Raw genomic sequence first — 18,761 nt, forward strand, 5'->3', positions numbered from 1 at the left:
AAAAAGAAAGGAAATTGTGATGTGCATGGACGTACTGGAGAACATTATGCCAAGTGAAATAAGCCGGTCACAAAATGACAAATACAATTTGTATGACTCCACTGATATGAGGCACCTAAAGTAGTCAAATTCTGAGACAGAAAGTAGACTAGTGGTTGCCAGGGGCTGGAAGGAGGGCAGACTAGGGAGCTAATGTTTCATGTGTACAGTTTTAATTTTGCAAGAAGCGTTCTGGAGATGGGTGGTGGTGATGCTTGCATAACACTATAAATGTACGTCAGACTACTGAACAGTACATTTAAAAATGGTTAAGGTGGTGTATTTTATCACAATTTTTAAAAATCTAAATTTAAAAAAAAGAACTACGCACGTCAACCAAAACCAGCATAGGGCAGAGGGCCCTGCTTTTCCTCGCTCTCAGGTGAGCATCACTCTCTGGTGCCCGGAGACTGACAACCAGGGAAGCAGTGGGCAGCAGCAGCTCTGCTGGGCTCACCCCCTGAGCCTGTCTCCGAGGCCCCCTTTCCTCCGGCTTCCCATGAGCCAGAGCAGCCCGCCCACGGCCATGTCTTTCCTCCTGCATTTCCAGACCCAGCCTGCCAGCCCGGGCTCTGTCCTGCTGCTGCTTCCACCCCAAACCCTTCCAGGTTTCACTGTCCCCGCCTGCAGTAAACATCCCCTAAAACAAGACAAAACAAAACAGTAAAGAAACTCCACCTGCCCCGCAAATCCACACTCGCCCACCGGCGTGGGAACAGGAAGCCAAGGGCGTGGCCGGGGCCGGGGTGACAGCGGCGGGTCGGCGCGGCTCGGCAGCTACTGCGCAGGCGCCGGCGGCGGCCCGGGCCTTCGGAGCGCACCGGAAGTGACGTCAGCGGCGCCGGGCCAGGTTCGGGAGGGCCTGAGCGCCGGCCTCGGGGAGCCGGCGGGCCGCGCCGCGGTCGCGATGAGCTGCACCATCGAGAAGATCCTGACGGACGCCAAGACGCTGCTGGAGCGGCTGCGGGAGCACGACGCGGCCGCCGAGTCGCTGGTGGACCAGTCGGCGGCGCTGCACCGGCGGGTGGCCGCGATGCGGGAGGCGGGGACGGCGCTTCCGGACCAGGTCGGCGGAGAGGAGGGCTCCGGGCCCTCGGGTTCTGGGCTCTGGACGGGTGGAGGGCGAGGTCCAGGAGGGTCTGGGGGGCGGCGGGGAGAACCTCTCTGCGGGGTCGGGACGGAGCTCGCCGCCCTGAGCCTGCCTCCTGCCCCTTCGGTGCACTGTGCTCAGTCTGTCTGTCTGTCCAGTATCAGGAGGATGCATCCGATCTGAAGGACATGTCCAAGTACAAACCTCACATTCTGCTGTCCCAGGAGAACACGCAGATTAGAGACCTGCAGCAGGAAAACAGAGGTCAGTCAGGCCTTTTCGTGTGGTGGTTGTGATGTTCCCATCCCCAGAGATAGTATTGGGAAAGTTGGTGCAGAACTGCCCAGCCGTTTACTAAAGTGCATATGTTGTGTTTCCAAATCAGTACTTTTAGTGACAATGGTCCTGTGCTGGTGCAGGAAAATAAAGTTTGCTACATTACCCTTTTCAAGGTTGTCTGTATTTATAGGCAGCTTATCTAAGAGTGCTTAGTAGAGGTGAATTAGAGTTAATATCCTTAGGGATTCAACTGTAAAGTTTAAATATTCAAATGTACTAAAGTTAAGATTGAAGAGCTTATGTTCTTGTACAAAGTGGAAGAGCTGAATCTTATACTCAGGATGTCTATTTTTAGGTTTGACAAGTGCCTTATTGATGATAGAAGTATGAACAGTTATTTGTATGTTGACAGAGCGCTTTCACATATATCATCCCATTGTATTCTTATATTTTCACATTGAGGTTTATGATACGAAATAGGCTCAGAGAGGTTAAATGATTTGCTTAAGAATATTACCTAATAACTCACAGAACTGAGCTCACACCCATGCCTTCTGATTCCAAATCCCATGTTCCTACCAAACTGTGCTGCCTCTGCGTAGAGTTATGTTTCACACTGACCTTAACTGTTGTATTTTGTGGACATAAGCAATGACTTGGAATCACTGTATCTCATGGGGTGCCATAAAATTCCACTAAGAGTTTGGCTCTGAAAGCTCTCTCGGACATCACTGCCAAGCTTTTTATTTTCTGACAGAACTCTGGGTGTCCTTGGAGGAACACCAGGATGCTTTGGAGCTCATCATGAGCAAATACCGCAAACAGATGTTACAGTTAATGGTTGTTAAGAAAGCAGTGGATGCTGAACCAGTCCTGAAGGCTCACCAGACTCACTCTGCAGTAAGAAAGCTTTTAAATTCTAAATGAACTGAATTGAAATCTTAAAACTGTGTTACCTTGTATGCCTTTTTGAAGAGAAGTAAGCTTTTTTTCCTTTCGTGTTTATCACATTCACTGCTGGTTTTGCTGTAGCTTTGTAAAGATTTGAATCAGCCGAAACCGGTTGGGCTCAGTGGATAGAGCGTCAGTCTGAGGACTGAAGGGTCCCAGGTTCGATTCCGGTCAAGGGCATATACATTGGTTATGGGCACATCGCCGGTAGGGTGTGTGCAGGAGGCAGCTGGTCGATGTTTCTCTCTCATCCATGTTTCTAGCTCTCTATCCCTCTCGCTTCCTCTTTGTAAAAATCGATAGAAAAGAAAAAGCTTTGAATAAAACGAAGGGGGTAAGAGGCTCTCATGTTCTTTCATTTGAATAGGATTAAGGATCCTTTCTCCCTCACCAAGATCTCTCCAGATACTAAGGAATGCTTAGTTCTGCCACCAGACATAATGCTAGCTAGTGTCAAAGGGCTCAGGAAATACCTGATTGGTTATGATTGTACATTTTACTAACTTGTAAGCTCCTTGGTTGTAAGGAGCATACATTCATCTTTTATCCCTAACATAGTACCTGGCACATAGCAGGCAGTCAGGAAACTTTTATTAAACTGAACCACACAACATCGTGCTCATCAGGAGAGAAAAGTATGGTTTAAAAATGCATATATAAGGCATCGTTTCTACACTTCGGTTGATGATTGAACTTGGGAGACCCAGTAATTATTCGTATGTCTGTAGAGTGCTTTATGGTTGTCCTTGTATATTCACATGTACTGTGTCATTTAATCATGTATTAATAGATTAGTGCCTCACTATTTGCTGCAGTGAAATTTAGGAAAAGTTTCATCCTAGATTCCACTGAAAGCATTTTACTGACTTAAATCTTAGGGAACAGCGATGCTTCAAATATGTGAATAGTTTTCTTATGGAAGAGAAAGATAAATTTTTTAAAAATATGTATTTTATTGAATTTTTACAGAGAGGGAGAGGGATAGTTAGAAACAATGATGAGAGAGAAACATTGATCAGCTGCCTCCTGCACACCCCGTACTGGGGATGTGCCCGCAACCAATGTACATGTCCTTGATGGGAACAGAACCTGGGACCTTTCAGTCCGCAGGCTGATGTTCTATCCACTGGGCCAAACCAGTCAGGGCAAGAAAGATAACATTTTATTTTCTTTAGAGGAGAAAATTTGAACCTTGAAGGAAACAGATTTTAGTTCATATGAAAAACCTGTTAAAAGACAAGTCCAGCGCTGGCTGGTGTGGCTCCGTTGGTTGGGTGAGGTCACGTGCACCAAAGGTTGCTGATTTAATTCTTAAGAGGACGTGCCAGGTTTCAGGCTCCATCCCCAGTGGGGGAGTATGCAGGAGGCAACCGATCAGTGTTCTGCTCTACATTGATGTCTCTCTCTCCCTCGCTCTTCCTCTCTCTCCAAAAATCAGTCAAAATTAAAAAAAGCTAAGTCCAACGATGGAATAAGGTACTTTTAAATGTGTTGACCTTCTTGCCAATAAAAGTATTCAAGTTTAAGTTAAGAGGCTCCTTAGAAATGCTGTCCAAAATTCAGTGGGTGGTTAGACTATAATCGGTCTTTTGAAAAATTATTTGTGAATACCACAGGATAACTTTATTATGGTTTTACCTCTGGGACTCAGACATGGTGCATTGGCTGTGTAACCTCTGTAGCATAGATTAAATAACCTTTTAACATCATAATGGACATGTTCTCATGAGCTTCCTATCTGCAGAGAAGATGACTTTTCACCTTTTTTGTTTTATCTTCACAGGAAATCGAGAGTCAGATCGACAGAATCTGTGAAATGGGAGAAGTGATGAGGAAAGCAGTTCAGGTGGATGATGACCAATTTTGTAAGATTCAGGAAAAACTAGCCCAATTAGAGGTAAGATTGTTGCTATTTTCGTTCCACGGTCCCTCCCAGGCCAGATTACAGGAGGGCAGGCCAGGCCGAGGGACCCCTCCGGGCACGGCACCGGGCCTCCAGTAAGATATGAAATGGTATATAAATGCCAGGTGAGCGATACAAAGTACGAGGAAAGCACTTTATATGGTAGAAGATTAATGACCATAAGCTCTGATTCTTGCCTGAAAACCGGAATTTCCTGCAGAGAGAATAAGGATAGAGAGTGCTAACGGCCCTATCGGGAAAGCACAGGGAGAGACAAGGTTCCAAGTAGGAATTAGGAGTTCAGATGGTAGAACAACCTTGTCTACTTTCTCCTTAGTTATGGAAAGAGCCCTCAGGAAACAGACAAATTTTACTTAACACTTTAAGTGGAAAAAGCATAGCACTGGATGGAGATCTCAGCAATACCACATCCAAGTATCTGAGTTTGGACAGATTTTTGGACTTTTGTGAACCACGTTGTCCTCATTTTAAAGAGAGGATGGATACAGGCAATGGTACCTACCCTACAGATGGTTGAGAGATAATGTATGTAAGACATCCGCGTGGTTCCTGGGTAGGTGGCTAATTAGTTTCTTCTCCACCTTTAGGACATATAGGAGAGAAGACTGAGCGGAGTGAAAGTACAATTAGGGATTTGAAAGATAGAAGAAACAGTAGCAAAACTTGGGGAACCGGAAGAGTATTATAAGCAGTGAATTCTCTAGTGGGGAGGAATCTTTCTTTTTTTTCTTTCTTTTTTTTTCCTTTTTTGTAGTTCTAACAAAGTAGCATATAAAAATTGCTCAGTAAACATTTGTTCAATGAATAAATAAAGTAGTATTTTAGGAAACTCTCAGTTCTTAAAACTTTAAAAATTAAAATAATATGCTTTCTGTTCCTGACCCGAAACAATGTATTCTGATGCAGTTAAACAGTCAAAATACCTGCAATAAACATATACCTTTTCCCCCCTCCCCCAGCTTGAAAATAAGGAACTTCGGGAATTACTGTCCATCAGCAGTGAGTCGCTTCAGGTCAGAAAGGAAAGCTCAATGAACACTGCCTCCAAGCCATCAAATAACTTCAGCTTCTGAATGACCGCTGGAGTGTGTTTATCAAGGAAGGAAGTTGCTCTCTTCCTATCAGAGTATTGTCCTTTCAGTGTGTTGCCTCAGACTTGATTTAATAATGTTAATTAAAGGAATCGGATGGCAATTTAGAATTGGCAGTCAAAATTGGCTGTCCACAAAACAGCTTTGGGGTGTGTTAGTGAAAATACACACTGAATTTCACCATTCCTTTCTCTAAGAGACTACTTTTAATTTTCATATCTGGGACCTTGATTTATATAAACTATGTTTTTGGTTCATTTTTTGTTTTGTTTTTTTCCACATCTCCGAAACTTTGAGCATTGTGTCAAAAGGCAGCAATTTTATTTTATATAGGATTATAAATTGCAACTATGAAAAAGATGAGCTTTTTAAATCTATTTGGCATAAATCTGGATTATTTCCCATTTGAGAAAAATTCAGCAATTTCACAGAACTAGATTGGCAGATTCTCCGATTTGTAATGTCACTCACATTCTATGAAGTTTACATCTCTCTGGTGCTAAGAGTTGACACTTCATAGCCATGTGTCTTTACTCTTAATTTGAGAGAACCTATTGCTAGTCTCCAGGAAACATACTTGAAAATAAGTCAACAGTTTTTTTCCAGTAGTAATATAGTCATTGTGTGTGCAAAGATTGCTAAGAAACGTGTCCTGTGTATGTGGACACACACATGCACACTTAGCTCAAATGCTAAAAGCAGCTTTCAGTTATTCCATTAGATATTAGTAATCAGTTTTTCATTTTGTACCCAGTGTGAAGAGCATATATTAGGTTTATTCACATCATAGTTCTTGGTACTACATCCTACTATTTATATATAGCCTGTCTTTTAAGAACCATCACTTATTTGGATATCTTTCATTATTAGTACCAATAGTTGACTTCTTTTCAAATCCATTTTCCACAAGGAAACAGTTTTATCACCTAATAAGAGTTATTACATTCATATGTCTTAGACAACCAAGCAGTGTTGAGATTCAAATGCTGAGTCAACTAGACTCATTCATCAATTCATTCCCCCATTTCAGTTTATTCATGTTATTTCATGTTATACTATCAATTTAGGTTTATCTCTAAATAACTGCAATAATAAATGCTAAACCTGTCAATATTTTCTAATAACTTTAAGCATCATAGTGCATGGGAGAGGCACGGTATTAAAGAAAGTTTTATGTTAGTGTTTTGTGTGATGTAAAATTTCTTTTGTACAGCCATAAAAAATGAAATCCTGTTAAAACAAAATCTAAGATATTCTAAAAGCATCTGATCCCAGCAATGCTAATGGACTTTGCCTACAATGGTAGGCTTCGATGAATAAGTATAATTTAAGAATTCATCAAGTTTCTATTCAAAGTCCTGCATAGAATTTGAAAAGTGTTCTACCCCAAGTATAGGCATTTTTATCCCACTTCCCAAGAGTAATCTTTTCACCCAGCCATTCACCTTGAAGTATATGCCCTAAGTGCCGCCATATGTCCTGCAATTCCAATTCAAGAGGTAGGTACCCTATACTGTTTGTCAGCTGCCATGGTCAGTTTTCAGTGAACATGGTAATCAAGTGGTCCATTAAAGTGTAACCTGGTGGCCCTTTGTCTTACATGAGATCTTTTTAAAAAATATTTATTTTTATTTTATTTATTTTTTTTAAATATATTTTATTGATTTTGTACAGAGAGGAAGGGAGAGAGATAGAGAGTTAGAAACATCGATGAGAGAGAGTCAACGATCAGCTGCCTCTTGCACACTCCCTACTGGGGATATGCCTGGAACCAAGGTACATGCCCTTGACCGGAATCGAACCCGGGACCTTTCAAGTCCCCAAGCTCTATCCATTGAGCCAAACCGGTTTCGGCTAAAAAACATTTATTGTTGAAAGTATTACATTCTTCCCCTTTTAATTCCTACCCACCCCTTCTAGCCTGGCCCCGCCTCCTATCCCTCACCCCAGGCCTTCACCACACTTTTGTCTGTGTCCTTGGGTTATGCATATTTACATACAAGTTCTTTGGTTGATCTCTTCCCACCCACCCATCCACCCACCCACTCCCACCTTCCCTGCGATTAGAGATCTTAAATACATTTGTAGTAACTCCTTTTGCCATAAAGGAGTGATAATCCTCTAATACCCATAGGTCCAGCCCAGGCTAGAGAAGCAGGTATAGTCAGGTGTGGCTCAGGGATTGCAATGACCTATGAACCAGAAGTCAGGGTTGATTCCCAGTCAGGGCACATGCCCAGGTGTGCAGGAGGCAGCTAATCAATGATTCTCTGTCATCTTTGATGTTTCTATCATTCCCTCTGAAATCAATAAAAAATTTTATTTTCTTAAAAAAAGCATGTACACTAGGTGATGGGAATCTTGGCAGCCATCTCAGAATTCTACCTACCATGGTAGCTCTTAGCAATTTGGAATAAAATCCTAAAAACAATGAAGCACTCTTTTGGTGGGCCAAGAATAATTCTGTGTGGAAAATAATATGCACATGTGAGCCAAAAAGATGCCCACTAATATATGCTAAAATTAGTGGACTAAGGTTTAAGCAGAAAAGGATATTTGCTTAGCCTCTGTATTAGTTTCCTAGATTTGCAATAACAAATTACCACAAACTGTCCCTAGCCAGTTTGGCTCAGTGGATAGAGCTTCAGCCTGCAGACTGAAGGGTCCCGGGTTTGATTCCGGTAAAGGGCACATGCCAATGTTGCAGGCTCAATCCCTAGTAGACCCCGTGCAGGGGGCAGCCAATCAGTGATTCTCATTGACGTGCCTATCTCTTCCTCTGAAATAAAAAATATGTATATTTTTTAATTACCCCAAACTGGATGGCTTAAAACAACAGAATCGTAAATATCTGTGTTTTCCGATGGTCTGAGGCTCTACAGCAGCGATTCTCAACCTGTGAGTCGGACAGGTTAAGGACCGCTAGCTGGGCCACCTAAGTCTAAGACCATCGGATAACACAGATACTCATAACAGTAGCAAAATTACAGTTCTGAAGTAGCAACGAAAATGATGTTATGGCTGGGGGTCACCACCACGTGAGGAGCTGTATGAAAGGGTCGCAGCGTTAGGAAGGCTGAGAACCACTGGGCTAGAGGCTCTAAGGGAGAACGCATTCCAGGCTCCTCTCAGCTCTGGCAATTCTTGGCGTTCCTTCACTTGTAGCTGCATCACTAAGCCTCTGCCTCAGCCTTCACATGGTGTTCCCTCTGCAGGTCTCTGTCTAAATCTCCCTTTTCTAAGGACACATCATTGGATGAGGGTTTGCCCTAATTCAGCATGACTGCGTTTTAACTTGATTATGTTTGCAAAGACCCTTTTTCCTAAAAAGGTCACAGTCTAAAGTCTGAGTAGACTGAAATTTTGAGAAGACACTATTCAAGTATGGTCCCAACATACCACCCAAAACAATTTAGTAATTTTAAAGGAGAAAATAGTAACTTTACTCTGAGAATCCTGGCAGACACCACTGTACCCAACTGATGAAGGTGAAATGGTTTCTATGGAAAGTAACCTCAGAGTAATCTGATCATAAATTTCTAATTTCATACTCATGGTGGGTAGACATGGCCTGGACACAGAACTTCTTTAAAAAAGGCTTATTTTTGCCTTAAGCAAGCCTTGTCCATGGTTCCTGTGCATTTAGGTAAACACACTATTGGAATACCCCTTTCAGATCCCTTCTAAAGCAAGCCACCCTCAAGAAAGCACATAATCTTTATATATATTAGAGGGGAGAGAAAGAAAAACATCAATGATGAGAGAATCATTGATTGGCTGCCTGTTCACGCCCCCTACTGGGGATTGAGCCCCCAAATCAGACATGAGCCCCTGACCGGAATCAAACCCAGGACCCTTCAGTCTGCAGGTGGACACTCTATCCTTTGAGCAAACCGGCTAGGGCCACATAATCTTTTAAAAAATATTTTTTATTGATGTTAGAGGATGGAGAAAGGGGAAAAAAACACCCACAACCTAGGTATGTGCCCTGGCCAAAAGTCAAACCTGTGCCCTTTCGGTGCACAGGGCAATGCTTAACCAACTGAGCCACACAGATTATATACTCTGGCTAGGGCTGAGAGTATATAATCTTAACACTCCAGTAATCCAATCTCCACCTTCAGGTAATTTTTACGTTCCCTCCCTCATTTCAAGTACAGGAAAAAAACTGCAAACTTGGCCTGTTGAGATCTTGTTGCCAAGTGTATCCTGTTTGACTCGAGTTGAGATCTTGTTTCCAAGTGAATCCTGTTTGACTCGAATTTAAAAAAAAAAAAAAAATTCTCTGCAGGTTTGGATGTACTTACTTCGACAGTAAACATCATTAATAGTATATTTCTCAGTGTCATATACCCCTTGAGGATGCAATGTGAAGGGTATACCACCTCTGTAACATTCCTTCAACTACAATGATATGTAACCTCAGTGAAATCAAGAGAAACATCAGACAAAACCAATTGAGGGACGATTACAAAACTCACCAATATTGTTCCAAGCATCCAGGTCATGCGAGACAAGGAAAGATTTGAACTGTCATAGGAGGGAGGAGACCAAAGAGACATAATTCAGTGCAGGTAGGATCCTAGATTTGACTCTAGAAAACTAATCAGACCCAATCAGTTTTGTAGTTAAAATTGTGTCAAGGTTAATTTTCTAGTTTTGAAAACTGTTTTATGGTTAGATAAGACTAGCATAATGGGAAACTGGGTGAAGGGTTTCTGGAAACTTTGTACTATTTTCCAATTCTTTTGTAAGTCTAACATCTCAAATATGCATTTCTGATGAGGCTGAGCATAATTTCAAATATTTGTACAGGTTTTGTTTAAATATAGACATGTAAGTCATTCCCCCCTTTTTTCTTTTACTTTTTCTTATTGATATGTATTAACTTAATATGTATTCATGATACTAATACATTGTCAGCTTTATATGTTGCAAATATATCCTAGTCTGTTGACTTTATTTTGGGGACTGCCTCTTGATGAGTGGAATTTTTAAAAGATGGTCAAATTTATTAATAAAAAGGAAAATTCAGAAGAGTTAGGCTTTGCAAAGAAGTGTTAGGAATACCTTAATCAACTTTACTTATTTTTTCTTTACTTTGTATGCACAGGAGCGTGACACTTGAAAACAAATCTAGGTCTAAATAAGTTTAAAAGTTCTTAATATAAAAATTCTAAGTAATAAAAATGTCAGTAAAATGGCAACATATTTTATTCTTGCGGTGCATGAATAATGTATAAATAATAAATTGTAAAATCAATAGTCTTAGCTTTAAGTAAGTGTAATTCACTCATTCAACGAATATTTATTAAGTACCATTATTATGTAAGGAACTGACCTAGGTATACAGGATATAATGAACCAAACATAACTGAGGTTTATAGAAATGTTCAGCAGGGTAATAATTAAACTCATAAATGCATTAATTTTGGATGGCAATATGTTATGAAGACAATAAAACAAACTAATATTTTTAAGAAGTGGTGGTAATAATCATAGGTACTTTTATTTTAGAAAAGATGTTTGTGAGGCCATAACAGATGAACCGAAACCCAAATACATGATGATTTAGGGCACATGTGTCAAACACAAGGCCCGCAGGCCAAATCCAGCCCGCCAGGCCTTGCAATGTGGCCCGCACCGCACTGTCATCACTGCACTCCGCTGTCAGTTTATGACATTGTCAGTTTACGACTGTTCAGTAAACCATTCGGCCCTCGATTTAGGCTGGATTTTAGATTTTGGCCCCTTCTCTGATTGAGTTCGACACCCCTAATTTAGGGAAAGAGGAATCCAGGCAGAGGCAATGGTAAATGCAAGATTTCTGAGGTAGGAACCAACCTGCAATGTTCAAGGAACCGAAATGGCAGTGGAACTGAATCACAGGGAAGCGGGGTTAGAGACTTAGGAGGACTACCGGGAGGTCATTTAGGGCCTTGTAAGACGTGGCAAAGGAGTTTGGGGTTTATTCCAAGTGCAATTGGTTCCCATCGGGATCTCATTTAAGGTTGATTAAACATATTCTCTTGCTGTGCCCTTCCCTCTGGCTGATTCCCAGAGCTAAAATGTTACGGTGGTTTCTTTCAGTGGGGCAGCTTAGCAAGTCCACCTGATTCTTCCATGAAGTGCAATGTCGACATTTTATAGGGAAGCATTATATAAAACTTTTCATTGTTCTTATTTAAATTCGAATATTTTATTACATAATTGTTACTCATATTTATTTGTACAATGCATTTGAACTATTTTGAGGCTTGCTGATCAATAAAACCTTTTGAGCTGTAAGATTCTAGGGCTAAATCTTAATTATTTACATTCTGTTGGAATGTTATTCTTTTTTAAAGTTTTAGCTTTGAATTGTTTCCTATCCTGAAGTCTTGAATGTGGGTCCCTTTATTATCCACTATTACCATAATTTTATAAAAGAAATTCCCTTTAACTTCCCTAAATAGGAAGGACATTATGTCAGAAAAACAACAGTCCTTAAAATCTTGAACAAATGTAGCCTTATTTTTAAAAAATCTCTGCATTGTCCTAGTTTTTCTCATTTCAGAGAACTGACAAAAATCTCATCCATCACTGCTCAAGAAAACCTTATGAATGTGTAAAGGAAACTTTTGATTCTCAAATAGATGCCAGAGAAATGTGTTCATTAACATATAAGAAAAAAAGGAATCAATTTCGTTGTTGATTTTAGTTTCTCAGAGAAGAAAAATTATAATAAATAACCAAAAATATTATTTGCAACTTTTTTGTTCTGATGCCATTCCTTAATAGACTAAATATCTTCTCCAAATCCACTATCTTACTGTATTGCAGATGATTTCCCAGTGACTTCACAAGTTTCTGCTTTACTTCAGTTTCAAAAAATTTTTTAACTGTTTTTTATTTGACTTCAAAATTAATCTAGAAAAAATAATTGCCTTAAAGTAGAAGGATCTACAAATGAAACCTAGGGCCTGGCGCTGAGAGCCCCCAAATGGTGTACCCAGTGGCAGCACCAGCTCCAGCCTGGAGGTGGTGGCCCCAGAGGGAACCCCTGGATGACAGTGCCACCATCTGCTGTGTCTGCCGGAAGCCAGGCAGCCCGGTCACGTGCAGCCAGTGCGAGCTCTGCTTCCCCCCGGACTGCCCCCTGCAGGACGCCCGGGGAGGAGTGGAGCTGCGCATCCTGACCTGAAAGGGAGGCAGCCTGAGTCTGGATGGTGGTGAGGGCAGTGGTGCGGCGGCCAAGCTCTCACCAGCCAACCGCAGAAATGAGAGCACTATATTTAAACAAAGAGCACTCATTTCTGCGGTTGGCTGCTGGTCTGCACTGCCAGGAGCCCTGCCCCCCGGCTCCAGCTTTTCCGTGGATCAACCTGGCAGCACCTGGACCTGACTCTGACCCACACTCGCCTCCAGAAGCTGCCACCCTCCTTCAGTGCCCCCAAGAGCTTGCCCTGGATGTGGGCGGCATGTTCAAGCAGGTCATCACTGAGGGCCAGGCGGTGTGCAGTCCCGCAGAGACCGGCAGCGTTCTTCGAAACTCGCATGAAAGAGGCTTTTGGTGTCACCAAGTTCTCTGCTCTGCCGGGGGAGCCCCCACCAGTAAACTTTCCGGTGCCCTCCTGAGTGCCCAAGAGCTGTCCAGTGGCCTGGTGATGGCCCTGAGGCTCAGCGGGGCTGTCCTATCACTCCCTGCCCTTCTCCTCTGGTGGCCTGGCTCCCAGGCCTTGGCAGCCCCACTCCCCAGCTCCTCACAATATGGTTTCCACTTGTGTGGGTTTAATAAAAACAAGTTCCTAAAAATAATATAATAAAACTGAAACCTGCCACTAATTACGTGTAGGACTTATAAAAGGAATAAATCATTTAAACTAGTGATTTAGGTTACATCATCTTTTACTTTCTTTAATGCATTGGAAGCTAAAATGTATCCTTCTGGGTTTATATATAGTGGCATTTTGTCAAATGTACATTGATACAAACTAGGGGTCAAAGAGGAATCGAAAGCAAATTGAGACATTCAAAATGAGATGTAATGGTTATATGATTTAAGGTCTTTAGGAGCTTGTGTAATGGTAGAAATCCAGACTTTATTCTTTCTTATTACTAGGAATTGTACTTATAGATTATTACTTTTTACATGTACCGTTGCTGTGATATTTGAGCATGTGTGCTCTTAGACCTAATTCTACTTTTAGCCCAGCTCCACATGACCTTGTTTCTGAAGCAAGAGCCCAGGGCAGTTTCTCTGTAACATTAGATTAGAATATCCCGATCTATTGCTGGGGGAGAGAGAGCTCATTTTAAGAACTGGTCAAAGGAAATGGAAAGGCTGGTTTGGCATGTTTACATTCTGTACTTCCCCAACACATTTCCATCTCTAACAGCTTTTTACACTGCTGTTCAGTGAAAATTCACTCAACAAGCTTTTGAGAGCTGTCCAGGCACTGTCAGGAACCAGGCCTGCAGAGATGAAAGTCACAGTCCTGTCCTAAAGTATCATTAGCTCTTAGAGACTAATCATCACAATAGAGGAGCCAGGAGAGCATTGAAAGTGAGGCAAATCTCTGGGCCCAGGAGAGCGTGGGAAGACACAAAAGAGAACAAAGGCACCTTGGAGGTGGTATCGGACTGGAATAGCAACTGAGGCGGAGAGCAAAACCTTCCACCATCAGGAGAATGCCTCCTCTCAGAACTCAAGATGATTTGCTCTGATTTCAACCTCTTGGTTACTGATTCAGCCTCTTTGACCACCCGATTCACTACAAATATCCTCCGGTGACAAAAAAAAAAAAAAAAAAAAAGTCAAATGGATTTATTTTTATTTTTTAATGATTAGGCTTCCTTGCCCACTCTTGTCCGTCTGTTGCAAGCAAGGTAGTTTCTGGGAGACAAAGGTCTCACTTAAGACCTCCAAATTGCCTGGCTCTGTACCGATGAAAATTCCAGTCTAATGTAACGGACGAAAGAAGGCTTACACTGTGAGAAGAAACGGGGGTTTGGGATCATTGCTTGGGGATCATTGCTGGGGAAAAAGAGAAATCCTTTACATGACAGTCCTGGATGTGCCCTCCGAATTGCTCGCCTTCCAGATTTGCCCAGGTCTAGCTGCTCGGAGCAGATTCAGGTTAGCACAGACCAGAGCGCCGAGAGCACCTGCCACCCGCCCCCAGGGTCCCGGCGGAGTCCGTGCACCCGGAGGCTGCCGCCCGCAGGCGGTGGGGGAGGGAGCGCGGAGCAACGCGATCCCCATTCCGCTTGCGGTCCAGCGCAGCGCACCCGTGGGCGTCACTCGGCCCTGCTGCGCAGGCGTGTGAGGAACGCGCTGCCCTCCCCTTCCTGTGCACGCGCTCCGAGCCCGCAACTCTCGCGAGAGAAGCGAGATTTATTCCTACGTACCGGGCCGTGCTGCTTATGGCGGCGCTGGAGAGGGGGCGCTGAGCTGTTGGGGTGAGTACGACCCTGGGGTCCCCTTGTGGGTAGCAAGAAGCCAGACTAAGGGCGGATGAAGAGACCAAGACTAACGGGAGAGACTTCAGAGTCAAGGTGGGCACTCCCAGAGCTCCGGGTAGGGGGAAATCTCACCCTGAGTCTCCGCCTCGGGCTTTCCCACCCGGCCCGTGTTCGACTGTAGAGGCCTCGCGTCAGGCCGCAGAGCCGAAACGAAGAGTCGAGACCAGGCGTCCGCGCGTGGTGGCGGTGGTGGTGACTTAAGTGGGGGAGGGAGCGAAAATGGAGGCTCCGACCGCAGCCAAGATGGAGGCAGGGGTGCGGGGCTGGGCCGCGGGGGCTGCTGGGAGTTGTAGTCTGGCCGCTCTCTCCTCTGCGGCTTGGCGGGGGAACGGGAACTACAAGTCCCGGCGGGCGGGGCGGAGGGGTGGTGGCGCGGTCCTTTGTGTGAGGCTGGGAGAGCCGGGGGCTGCGGAGAAGGGCCTGTTCTTACTCTGGACCCTGTGGTTTTCACGGCTGTCATCGGCCTGGGGGTCTGACTACGAGTACCAGAGCGCAGTGCGGCACTGGCGCCTCCTTTGTGTATGGGCTGATGCCTTGCTGCATCGAAATGCCTAGAGACACCTTTCCCCGGCCACCTCTGGCTTTGTAGCGCGGCCTGATTATCCCTACCTCCGCTCCCCTCGATCGGTCTCCTCGGTGTCTGTGCCTCACCTTCCTTTCTTCGCCTCCCTTTCGACTGCTGGAGAAAGGCAGAGCCTGATCTTAGGCGTGCGGCCCTCATCCCCCGCCTGAAGTTAGGGCGTGCTCGGGGAGAGCTTAGTGAGTGGAATCCATCCTCCTCACCACCTTCTCTCACCATATGCAAGAGCCAGCCCCACATTGTGCAATGGTCGGCTGGGCCTCGGCATTCTGCGCAGAGTTAGCTTTTTAGAGCCCTGGTCAGAGAGACTTCCTGGGTTTTTACCATCCGATGTTTTTGTCGGTACGATTATTTAGTGGCACGGTTCTTTCGCCTTAAGATTTTCCTTTACAAACATCCAGATGGTTCCTCTCTTGGTTTGACTCTCTAAAGCAGCCTCCCAGTCTGTAAGCACACAAATCCGAAGTGTGCTGGACAGTTTCCTTTTTTGCACCTAAACTGAGAGAAAGAATGGTCCTCTTTAAACTGCAGGGAGACAGCGTGAAGGGGGAGAGAGGACGCTCCAAGGCACCGGTAGTTAAATCTATTTCCTGAGACACTTCGTTTTTTATCAAGGACGCTATGAACTGGCAGAGCTGCTACTGGTCTATAAAATGTGTGTGCCAAATTATAGCTCATCAAAGGCTGAGTAATTTTCTTCTGGGGTTTCTAGAACGCAGGCAATTCTCAACACTACACTGAGGGGCAATATAGCTTGGTCCTTGAAAGGCACATGCCTCGGACATAAAACCTAGATAGATACTCTGTCTTGTTTCTTTATCTTTCCCTTTAGCCGTAGGCCCGAAATAAAAGAGATGGTAGTGGTTTGAATGGTTTTGCAGCTGCTCTTGATGTTTACCATGGAGATGAGTATTTATAGCAGCTGAGTTGAAAAGTAAAGTATTTGAAGCGCAGAAGATAGGTTTCCTTTTTTTGTAAATAAGTTCTGACTTAACTGCGACCTTTAGAGTGGTTGGAAATTCTGGTAAATTCCTAGTAAATAAAAAATGAGTGTGAAAACTGACATGCTTTATCCTATTCCTGCTTTTTTCTCACTCTACCTAAAGACACTCTCAGGGCCATGCAACATTTTTAAAAAATAGTTTCTTTTCAATTATGACAAAATGTAAATACAGTAACCATTTTAATCTTTTTTAAGTGTACACTTCAGCGGCATTAAGTTTATTCACATTATGAGAAGGATACTTTTGACCAGGTAGTTGAAACATAGAAACGCTGTTTGGATCCACTTTTAAGGAGTTGAATTTTAGAACTGTATTACCCCCAAAATTAAAATCTTGACCTCTTGTTATTTAAAGAAACATGAAGAATTGATGTGCCTTCTTAGCTTTGCCTTTTAAGATCAGGGAAATGATTTTGAGACCTTTGACCTAAATTGTCTTATGCATTGCTGTGAAAATTGTAGGATTTCTTTCATAATGAAGGATTATAGCTAGGAGATTTATAATGTTCTTAACAAAGTTTTTTGAAACATGTTTTTATTGATTTCAGAGAGAGTTAGAAACATCGGTGATGAGAATCATTGATCTGCCTCCTGCACGCCCCCTATTGGGGATCAAGCCCTCAACAGGGGTGTGAGCCCAGACTCAATCAAACTTGTGACCTGCTGGTTTATGGGTAGACGCCCAACCACTGAACCACACCCACCAGACATATAACTATTTTTAAAGACACAATCCCTAGAATGTCTTAAATGGTGAGGATGCTGTGGTAGGAATGACTCGTGGGGTTTTTTAATTCCATCGTTTCTCATTTTTAAATCCTTTGCCAAATCAGATTTTAAATAATCCCTTTGTCTTGAAATTAAAATGTTTTCCAGCCCTCGCCAGTTTGGCTTAGTGGATAGAGTGTCAACCTGCGGACTGGAGGGTCTCGGGTTCGATTCCCATCAAGGGCACATGCCTGGGTTGCAGGCTCGATCTCCAGTAGGGGGCATGCAGGAGGCAGCCCATCAATAAGTCTCATCATTGATGCTTCTCTCTTCCTCTCTGAAATCAATAAAAATAATATTTTTAAAAAATGGAAGTCTTTGGTCAAGGGCCTTACTTTTTACTATTGCTTTATTGGGCATGCTACCGCCTTTCCCACACTCATCAGTCTACACCTGCTCTGACCAATGTGGCCACCTGCCATGTCTGGCTATTGTGCACTTGAACTTTGCACAGTTCTGAATTGAAATGTGCTGTAATTGTAAAAAAACAAAGCAAACCATCAGATTTCAAGGAATGTAAAACACATTTATATAGTTTGATTACAAGTGGAAAATAACATTTGGGATATATTCGCTTAAATAAGACGTAATTTCACCTGAATACTTTGGCCTATTTCAACTTTAATATGATTGCTAGAAAATTTTAAATTACATATTGGGTCGGCAACTAAGTAATTGCGGATTTTTTAAAGAAAATCAAAGACAATTTTTTCATGGAACTAAATAACTTTATTCTGTAATGTATTGCCCATTTTGATCAATGACCTTTTGCCATCTTTCAGGCAGCATCATAATCCCACGTTCAAAAAACTTCTGGTTTTTATTAGCAAAAAACTGAATCAGGTACGATTTGACATCATCATCATTATTGAAATTTTTACCATTCAAGGAGTTTTGTAAAGATCGAAACAAAAAGTAATCAGATGGTGCAAGGTCAGGACTATATGGTGGATGTGGCAAAACATCCCAACCAAGCTCCATTAATTTTTGCCGAGTGACCAAAGATGTGTGTGGCCTTGCATTGTCATGATGGAATACAACACCTTTTCGATTTGTCAATTCGGGCCGCTTTTCTTCAACTGCATTGTTTAATTTCATTAGTTGTTCAATGTAGACATCAGAATTGATCGTTCGGTTGGGTGGTAAGAGTTCAAAGTAGACAATTCCTTTGTAATCCCACCAAACTGATAACAAAACCTTCTTTTGATGAATATCAGCTTTTGATGTTGTTTGAGTTGGTTCACCTGGCCTGCTCCACGATCTTTTCCGCTTGATATTGTTGTAAACAACCCATTTTTCATTGCCAGTTATCAGTCGTTTTAAAAATGGATCATTTTCATTACGTTTCTTTAGCAAATCGCAGCTGCTAATGCGTTGCGTTAACTGTGATTCTTTAATTTCGTGAGGAACCCATGTATCGAGTTTTTGAACATAGCCAAGTTGTTTTAAGTGATTTTCAATGCATGTATGTGATACATGAAGCTTCTCTGCAATCTCACGTGTTGTACTGTGACAGTCTGAATTGATTATTG

The 18,761-nt window shown here is 42.9% G+C and overlaps 3 protein-coding genes and 1 long non-coding RNA gene across 7 annotated transcripts in view; 3 read left to right on the top strand and 1 right to left on the bottom strand.

Moving 5' to 3' along the window:
• The window catches only part of SYCP1 (synaptonemal complex protein 1), a gene marked incomplete at its 5' end in the record, with an annotated part of 49,390 nt that extends 48,623 nt beyond the window's left edge, over nucleotides 1–767 (bottom strand). The window contains one exon of the mRNA XM_084866161.1: nucleotides 718–767. The remainder of the gene's footprint in view (nucleotides 1–717) is intronic.
• An 80-nt stretch (nucleotides 768–847) lies between these two features.
• Nucleotides 848–6,559, top strand: SIKE1 (suppressor of IKBKE 1). Its single transcript, XM_084866294.1, has 5 exons — nucleotides 848–1,105; nucleotides 1,288–1,393; nucleotides 2,166–2,308; nucleotides 4,143–4,256; nucleotides 5,243–6,559. Exons 1-5 carry the CDS (start codon nucleotides 947–949, stop codon nucleotides 5,354–5,356), a joined length of 636 nt encoding a protein of 211 aa, XP_084722420.1. The 5' UTR covers nucleotides 848–946; the 3' UTR covers nucleotides 5,357–6,559.
• Nucleotides 6,560–10,837: 4,278 nt separating this feature from the next.
• LOC311612941 lies at nucleotides 10,838–11,662 on the top strand. Its single transcript, XR_014793382.1, has 2 exons — nucleotides 10,838–10,956; nucleotides 11,167–11,662. It is a non-coding gene; the product is annotated as an uncharacterized lncRNA (long non-coding RNA).
• A 2,998-nt stretch (nucleotides 11,663–14,660) lies between these two features.
• The window catches only part of CSDE1 (cold shock domain containing E1), a 34,707-nt gene continuing 30,606 nt past the window's right edge, over nucleotides 14,661–18,761 (top strand). For all 4 annotated transcript variants that reach the window (XM_084866187.1, XM_084866188.1, XM_084866189.1 and 1 more), the window contains exon 1: nucleotides 14,661–14,815. The gene's annotated coding sequence lies outside the window, so the exon portion shown is untranslated. The remainder of the gene's footprint in view (nucleotides 14,816–18,761) is intronic.

Source organism: Pipistrellus hanaki, assembly GCF_964339955.1.
Source record: "Pipistrellus hanaki genome assembly, chromosome: 18".
Lineage (NCBI taxonomy): Eukaryota > Metazoa > Chordata > Mammalia > Chiroptera > Vespertilionidae > Pipistrellus > Pipistrellus hanaki.

Coding starts and splice junctions, on each gene's coding strand:
- SIKE1 (XM_084866294.1), top strand. CDS start 947: ATGAGCTGCACCATCGAGAAGATCCTGACGGACGCCAAGACGCTGCTG. Junction 1,106..1,287: donor GGACGGCGCTTCCGGACCAG/GTCGGCGGAGAG, acceptor CTGTCTGTCCAG/TATCAGGAGGATGCATCCGA. Junction 2,309..4,142: donor CTCACCAGACTCACTCTGCA/GTAAGAAAGCTT, acceptor TTATCTTCACAG/GAAATCGAGAGTCAGATCGA.